At 33.8% G+C, this 9,326-nt stretch overlaps 1 protein-coding gene across 1 annotated transcript in view; it reads right to left on the reverse strand.

Annotated features, from left to right (window-relative positions):
- Positions 1–2,283: 2,283 nt before the first annotated feature.
- Positions 2,284–9,326, reverse strand: part of Gpat4 (Glycerol-3-phosphate acyltransferase 4) — a 12,528-nt gene continuing 5,485 nt past the window's right edge. Inside the window, exons 3-5 of the mRNA XM_017605393.1 lie at positions 5,525–5,758; positions 2,795–3,051; positions 2,284–2,667 (exon numbers count right to left, since the gene is read on the reverse strand). Of these exons, the coding sequence (XP_017460882.1) occupies positions 2,370–2,667; positions 2,795–3,051; positions 5,525–5,758 (789 nt within the window). The 3' untranslated portion in view covers positions 2,284–2,369. The remainder of the gene's footprint in view (positions 2,668–2,794; positions 3,052–5,524; positions 5,759–9,326) is intronic.

A 9,326-nucleotide genomic window follows, 5' to 3' on the forward strand; every position in this document is an offset into this window, starting at 1 on the left:
GTGTGGGAGATTTTATATCCTAAATTTGGGATTATAAAGAAAATAGTTGTATTAATATATACCTTTTAAAAATAATCAATATCTTATCTTAAAAACTTTTAAATTTTACATTAAATTCGATGACAACTTGCCAAATCGTTATTTTAATATTAATACAATTTTAGTGAACATATTTTAAAATTTTTTTAGTGTCCTCATGTCATCTCATTATTTCACAATGTAGTTTTCTATATCGGATACGATGATTCTGATGTAATTCAGACGCTGAAATTACACATGTCGATGTGTTATTTAATACTCATTGTCTTTGTCCATTTAACAGCAAATGGAATTTACTTTAGGACCCATGGGCCGTAAAATTTTTCTAGCAACACATATTGTTTTCACATGAAATTTTGACACACCCAAAATTTAAGTATAAAATAAATAGATAAAAATAAATTTTCAATCCAACTGATTTGTGTAGTCCTGGGGCGTCTTTAGTAAATGTTTGGAGGCTGTTTTAATATATCCTATCTTATTATATATTTTTTAGCTTTACTACATTCTGAGAAGTTGAGAGAATGAAGTCTAATATTCTTTTTTGGTCAACTATGATGTTTGATTTCATTTTTTGCAATCATTAGTTCATTTTGTTTGAGGAGTCACAATGCGCATACCGGCTGTACCGATTTTTTTTGAAATTTCGTACACAAATTTTCCAAGAATGGTTGTAGGCTAAAACAAAACCGATATCTAAAGGGCGTGTGGAACCTCGCACACAAATCGAATTCTTCATAGTGCATATCTCTGGAAGTATTTGTGATAGAGTCCTGGAACTTTGTATGGATATATGTATGGATTTATTGGAAAATGCGGCGTGCCACCGAAGAACTTGGAATAGAGGTAACTGCAATCAATCCAGAACCTATGAAAAATGGGGGTATATGAAAACGATCTCGTAGCCATTGAAAAGAGTTAGCGGTATAAACCAAATATGTAAACTAAAATTCTTGTGACGCATAGATATCTCTGGAAACATTTACCTAGAATACTGAGATGAGGTATTTTTCCAACGGAAATATGTACAGAAAAACGGGCGCGACACCTTCTGGAAAGTAACATGATCACAGGATGTATCCCGAGAACCATTTTAAGCCAAACCTTCAGGGATTACATTCTTGCCAAGACCCATAGGCATAAGCTGAAATTTCGTCGCAAGTTTTATCATCGGCTTGGGTAAGGTTTAACCACTTAACCCCCTTTGTTTTCGTCGCTAGTGAATTCCATAAACTGTCAGCTTTCACACAATTAAAATGTACATGTAAGAACAAAATATTTTTAAATCGACAAAAAATTTATAAGAAAATTTGAAGGATTTTAGATATTGGGTATGGTAGCACGAAATGTCACAATCTGCTTAATTGTCAGGTTGTTAATATGGCGACGAAAAAGTGACAATGGAACTACCTTGTTTTTTTGTATCATGAGTATATGTAGGGTATTTTACTTGTATGTTTTTATACTTGTTTAAATTCTTGATTTTCAATTTATGATTCAATGAATTTGTTTGTTATCAAAAAGAAAATTGATGCAGAAATTTTGAGCAAAAATTGTATTTGGAGCACTTCTGCATCCAAAAGGAAATAAAAAAAATTGCCGATTACGTTATTTTGGCGTATGTGTATTTATGTACACATCGCACATTTGTTGCAAGTGTCATTGACCTATTGGGGTTTTTGGGGAACCTATAAAAATAGTTAATATTAAAAAATGCTTAAATAAATAATTTGGTATTGTTATTGGAGGTCTCCTAAAGAGAAACAGAGCTTCCGAAAAAGATTCTGCCTTATCCTGAGTTTCACCTGAAAAAAAATTCACCCGGAAAATTTGTCATCCGCCCATAGTAAAACCATGGAACCCAAGTGTGAAAAGTAAACCGGTTCTGGGAAAATTAAACTCATGATAAGCATATTGATTTTCAAAAATTCTATACCATTTTTACAAAGTGAAGAAAAAAATGTGGGTATTTTCCAATTTGGAAAAATCCTAGAGGTGAAAGCTTAATATAAATATTTTACATATTTTTCCCCCGCAGACCACCCAATTGTGCAATTAACAGTATTGCCTAGTAAAATAGAATGGAAATTTATTTAACGCAGTTACTTTAGGTTGCAAAAAATAAAAAAATACGAAATCTAGATAAAGGAGTGTCAAATTTTAGCTGTCACAAATTACACAACCTTGTATTATTGAGTCATGATTTATAAGTATGAACAAAATAAAATGCGAAAACGCATCAACTATAATATCAGCGAATGTATTTTGGTTTTCTCGCATTTTAACATAAAAATTAAATATGAGACTTAGAAATAGGGTGTAAGAAATTGTTAGTCGCCTTTCAAACGTTTAGTAAACTCTACTTGTTGCATTTCCTTCCATTCTTTCTTTGGTTTCATTCGTTTGAGCTGCCCATCCCAAACTAGATCTACTAGTCCGCCCTGTTTTGCTATGACACTTTTGACACGATTGGCAAAATCTATAGCTGATTCGCCCTCTTGTCGGTACATAGGTGGCAAGTACCAAACATCACATACAATAGCCCATGAAGTCATCATCATATATAAATATTGCATCATCGAATATTTTGAGCTATTCCAGAATGCATCTCCGAAACGAGGGTCGTATCTAAAATTAATCAAATTAAAGTAAATTCCAGATCAACATTTTTAAAAAGACAAGCAAAAAGTGCATATAAAACATGAATAAAGTTACGCCTTCAATGATTTATTTGATTAAAAAAAGGAGTACGTACTTGATAGCCACCGGATAAATAACCCCTCCTACTTCGAAGCTGCCTTTTTTAAATTGCATAACGGATGTGTTGTTAATGCAGGTACCCTCGGGGAATATCAGTATGGGAGGATTATTTGGATTTGATACGTGCTGTTTAAGGCGTTCGGCCACTGCGTGTCGATCCTTTGCCTCTCCCCTTTCAAACCAAATATGAGGTGATGCTCGAGCTAAAGCGCGTTGTAATAAACCCAAAAATCCACCATGCCGTTGGCCAATCTTCAAAATACATTATAATTTAAATACACATTTTCCAAGATATAAAATATAAGTATTTAATGTGGTGAATCAAAAATGTTACATATCGTTACCTTAGTATAGAAAGGCCCTAATCATTTTTATTTGAAAACCAGAACTGTTGAAAGTTCTGCCTGCGGGATTTTAAAAATAACTAGTACAGCATACTATTAATTACATTCTTCAACAAAACCCAGCATTTGAAAGAAATTCGCAGCAAAAGGACTTTATTTTCTATGGAGTTTTCCCCTCACCCCATAAAGAAAAAAATGTTAGATAGTGCCTTTCTATATTAAGGTAACCATGTAGATATATGTATGTAGTATGTCTGTCGCCGTCGAAATATTGAGTTATGAAAACCAAATAAGCTGATGTTTAATCTTCTTTGGTAACATAAAAAACCTATGTATGCCCATACATAAGTACATAAACATATATGATCAAAATAATAGAACCACACATCCAGTTTATGCATAAAAAGTGAGTCGATTTAATACAAAAATAATGATATTTAGTTATTGCGCCAACTTAATAATATAAACATCTAACAAACTTAGACGAAATACTTTATATTAAACTTTAATCTGCTCTTAAAAAAACTTGCATTGTTGACCCTCATGCGTCATGCGTTTTCGACGCATATGGGATACCCAGTATTTTCAGTAGATAGAGTGAAATCATGCACGTTGAAAACTAACAAAAAAGTTTTTTTTTTTACTTTCTACCAGTCTCAAACAAGATTACTTTCTGTACACTTAGAACTTTATGATACAGTACAAAATTACTTAAAAGTTAAGTTGTACCGTTGTTTTTAAATTCCCACTTGTGTATCTATTAGGGTACACCTCCACAACAAGTTTTTTATCCGTTTAGCGATTTTCAGGCTGATACTCCTATTTTTATCATGGGAAATGCGTTGTTTCCACATAAATTCGGACGCATATCTAGGTATGTACTTTGTTTAAAAGCTTTTTTAATAAAGATGGGCTTCTGCAATGACAATATAGTAACATAAACATTTCATTCCGACACACTCACAAAGCAAGCATACATGCATACATACCACGATTACTTCAATAACTGCAGTGGTAAAATATTTTTGAAATTTATGGCAATAATAAGTTGCTTCAAATTTAAATTAATAAAAACCAAATATTTTTAAATTAGGGGTGTGTTCGAGCTACGTAATAGTTGCCGCAATATCGCTTTCTTGATGATATGCTACTGATGATCAACTGAAATTTTGCAGAAATTTATGTAGGTCGTAACACCGACCTTATCTGCTAGTGATGAATAACGAATTGACAAAATTTTGCGTGATGTAGGCAGAGTAGCGTGATACTCTTTCATAAAAAACAAAATTGCCGCATTTATTTAAGCGCTAATTAATTAAATAGTTTCGAAAATAATGTGTCACTATTTCTTGTATAACGGCAACTGTGTACATCTGACTACCAACAGTTTAACTTTAATTAGTTAAGCTCTAATATACCCCTTTTTTTAATAGAAAACATGCATACACGTTAAAATACTAGGTAATCTTGTATGTATTATGCAGTAAAAATTAGCGGCGTTCGATAACACAAAAATGTGAAATAGTTATTCCCAATTTTTGCAAATAACTCCAAACAAATTATCCATCGCGCACTTTTATTTCGGTGCAAGAGAAATGTTTATTTTGTACTATTATATTGTATTTGTGTATATTGCCAGTTCCAACTGGAAATACTACAAGAAAAGCAACAAATTTTCTCGGAAAGAAAGGTGGCTCGGCTGAAGTTGAAGAAGTACATTTGCCGACAAAAAGCCTGCAACCACATTGCGAAACGACTAGTACCGAACAGAGAAGATAGTACGTTGAAATGTATAGGTTCATACGAGATCGCTGCGAACTCGCCAATACGCGGATATCGGCGTACACCTAACCGTCTACTTCTAAGCTTAAAAAAAACGCAAAGCAAATATTCTGATGCTAAATGAATTCAGAACAACCAAACTTTAAGCAAAGTGTTTTAGCGTCAACCTGATGTCCAAATCGCTCCACAGGTACCAATTTTGCCTAAAATGCGGTATCTGTTGGAATCAAGACGTCAATGCTGGGAAAAACATACTCTACCTGGGAGAATGTATCATCAAGCAAAACGAAAAACACGAGAATTTTCGAAAATAAGGTGTCACTATTTCTTGTATAACGGCAACTGTGTACATCTGACTGCCAACAGTTTAACTTTAATTAGTTTAAGTGTACTATCTTTTGGAGGCCCGAATCGCGGCATTCGAACGTAACTTCGAAATTTGATTTTGAGACTACGGCATTCGATAGCGAGTGTGCTTCGCCCGTTTAAATTGTATTGTGGAGAAAAAAGCTGACATTTTGTTTCACTCGATTCGAAATGAGTAATTACTCGATCACGAATACCGCCATTCGGGCCCTAATAAAAAAGTTATAACTTACCAATGAATATGTTTTGTCACACATAAGTACTAATACATCGATTGGGCTGGTATGGTTTGCAACACAAATCCCATTTGTGGGTCGATTCTCCACATTATGATAATAAATGACAGCGGAAATGGCGCTGGAGAGCACTGAAAAGCAATGACCAAGCACTTGGTCTACCATTCTCCGTTTATGTTCACCATCTTTAATATATCCAACTATCGCCGTACAAAGAGTCAACCAAACTACCTGATGAATCGCACAGAACACAAAAGCCATTTACATTAAAACATGCACAAGCCGTAAACGAACCAGATTTACATATACCGTGTATAGACAAAAACGCTTATTTATATGGAATGTATATATGTATATGGATATGTATGTATGTATGTAAGAAGTTATGACGAAATATGTTTGCTTAAACCATAAAACCTAGCTAGGAAAAGGGGTTTTCTCACCAAAGAGAAAGTACAGTCGGTTGAAAGAATAGCGACGTCCAAGGGAGAAGTGTGGTTTGCCACACAGAAACCAGAACCTTTTGGTTTAAATTCTGTGTTGTGGAATGTAATAACTGCCGACAGAGATCGAGTCATAACGCGAAAAGTTATTTTAAAAGCTAAATCTGCGCAAGGATGGCGAAGAAATTCGAAGGGAATCAGCGCAGCTAAGCTGTTAGCAATGACTGCAACAGAGACCTATGAATATAGGACATTTTTTCGTTAAAGTTTATATAACAAATGTTGAAAAAATAAATAAAGCTGTGTAAAATAATGTTTATCAAAAAATTAGCCGCGAACATGAAAATAGCAGTACAGTTGTAACTCATTAAACGCGAAGGCAAAAGAGGAAATTTAGAGGAACCAAATTCTGGAGGATACTAAAAGAGAGGATATGTACAAAAATCCATAATAAAAAGTTTCGACCTCTATCAAGGAGTGTCTGTACGACCTGAAACATATAGGTAACACTCCTGAATCTTTGTTATGTAATATTTTTTTTTTTTAATTTCATACCTTTCACTTAAATTTATTTGAACAAATCGAGTATCGAGTGATTAATTTAAGTAAATTGCATATTTTTAAATCGTTTTATAAGGGACGAAAAAAAAAGTTTAAAAAGTCGAAATTTTGAAAAGGTTTTTCTATTAGAGACATAACTAGTATAGAAGAAAAGAATAAAAGTCAATCAATAATCATTATATTAAAATAAGTATTTTTCGAGTCATTCATAATTATTATTCAAGGACTTATATTATAAAAGTCCTTTCATAATAAATATCCGGGAAAAATATTTTTCAGTCTTCAAAGACTTTTTTATAAGACTTATGTATATTATAAAAGTTTTTTCATAATAATTACACTGGTTTACAGCAAAAAATTTCTATGGATACCACTATCCAATACCTATGTAGAATTGCTCGGCACTTTTCGATAGGGCGTATAGTTTCTGAAAAATTAATTAATCATTTCAGTTTTTGTTATTTTTTAGTGAAAAATTTAAAAAAAAAATCAAACTTTAACAGAAGAAAAATAAAAAAAATAACAGGTTGTGTGCCAAATTTTTGCATTTCTGCTAAAGCCTGTTCTTTTACAAAAAAAAAAATCAAATTACTTATGAAAATCGATGGATTAATAAGAAATAATGAGTGGTCAAATAAAATTACGTAAAGATAACTTGTATGTAAACAGAACTTCGTCTGCCTCGGAAGACTCGGACCACAATAGCCCAACTGCGCTCTAGTTACTGCAGCAGGCTGAACTCATACCTGAGCAGATTAAACGAAAATGCTCTCAACATATGCCCGGCATGCTTCCTGGGGCTACCGCTAGTAGAGCTTGACGACAACGATTGAGGGACTAACCGATCTGGGCGGAGTTGTTGTAACCGCTACAACAACAATAACAACACGGTACCCTGGCGCTACCTAGCTAGATCATTTTTCGAAAAAATGTTTCTGCTTAAATAACCAGTTTATATTACAAAAATAAGCCAAATTGGCCCATAAATATATTAGATATGTATGTATATTTTTTTTTTGTGGTAGACTTTCCAGTGGAAACATCCATATGCATGTACATACATATGCTATATCGAAATAATAAAATTTTTTAAGCAATGCGTGCTTTGAAAATAATTTGAATTTTAAGAAACAAATAGCGGTACTACTATTTTTGCGTTCGCAACTGTTCATACAATATACATATCGTCGTTTAAAGTAAAAAACCGTGTATCAACAAAATGCAAAACCGCGTATCAAGATAATACAAAACAGCGTATGTGAGGTTGCATAAATTATCTTCTAGAGATTAAAAACACTCATATTTCAAAATGGTTCTTTTTTTTGTAAAGCAATCGAAATTGTATATTTCAGGACAAATGGATAAGGCTTGAGCCAAGAGCTTGTGTGAGCAAATACAATTTTGGCAAAAAATGTCATTTACGCGGTTTTGCAAAACGACAATACGCGATAATTAACCACCATATTCTAACTTCTATATTTGATGTCTGATTTCTATAAATGATATCCGTTGTAGAGGTATTAAAAAGCCTACATAATTCCTGTAAAATCGTTTGGAACAAGTTTATTGTTTTGCCCATATATCGCGATACGGGCTAATGTACATACATACCCAGCAAAAAATGGTGTAAGCAGTTGTAAGATATAAGCAATACGCTAGCGGCGCTGCTTGCAGCGTTTTTTTATATGATCTATAAGCCTTATAATAAAGTTACTATACTCCATGTGATGCCTTATTATAAGGGATTATGTAAGCCTTATTTTATTTGACCTATAAGACTTAGGCATAAGGGTGTCTCTCAGAGAGAGAGAGCGAACCTTATGAACTGACGACGTCAACACAGTGAAATGTGGTGTTGATTAAAACTAAACATTTGAAAGCATATTTACATGTATGGCTGTAGCTGAGTGTGCAAAGATGCTTCATACCATTGGTTGCTACCAAGGCTGTCCGGATTCCATCCCCATCAGACGGAACATGAAATTTAAGATTTTATTTTATTAGATATTCTTAATTATGAAAGGGCCTTCGTGAAGTGTAACGTGAAGCAAACGTTTATTTTATTTGATCTAGAAGCCTTATTATAAGGAAATTATATTCCATGTAAGGCCTTATTTTAAGGGCTTATGCAAACCTTATTTTATATGGCCTATAAGACTTACATATGCATAAGTGCGTCTCTCAGAGAAAGAGAGAAAAAGTTTCATACAACTGACTTTCCTGACAGATTTCAGACATTAAAATATAAAGCTTATGATCGTATAAATTAAGCTTTATATAAGGCGCAAATTTTTTGGAGGGTATGTGTAAATACATACATATACATATACTTTGCGGCCGCTGTGCTGTAGTGGTTAGCAGTGCGCGCTGCAATTCCGTAGGTCTAGGTTCAAGTCCAGGTTCCGACCAATATAAAAAAAGAAGATTTTCCTAGTAGCGGTCGCCCCTCGGCAGGCAATGGCAAACCTCCGAATGTATTTCTACCATGAAAAACAGCTTCTCATAAAAATACAATCATCGTTCGGAGTCGTAGAGTCCTTCCCTTCGTGTGACAACATGAAAGCGCACCCCACAAATCGGGGAAGCTCGGCTAAACCCTTACATATTGTGTAAGCGCCACTCTATTATCATAAAATATCGTTGCCTTAATTCACAAAGGCACTAACGAACGCTTTTTTCGAAACTGTGTGTTTCTCAGATTTTGGTAAAAATTTTGAAGTGTCAGAAATTTGCTGGTAGGGCCTTTGTGAATTAAGGTAACGATATGTACATATGAGGCAAGCATTAGGAGAGCA

This window comes from Rhagoletis zephyria, unplaced genomic scaffold, assembly GCF_001687245.7.
Source record: "Rhagoletis zephyria isolate East Lansing unplaced genomic scaffold, Rhagoletis_zephyria_1.1 Rzeph_scaffold_00154, whole genome shotgun sequence".
NCBI lineage: Eukaryota > Metazoa > Arthropoda > Insecta > Diptera > Tephritidae > Rhagoletis > Rhagoletis zephyria.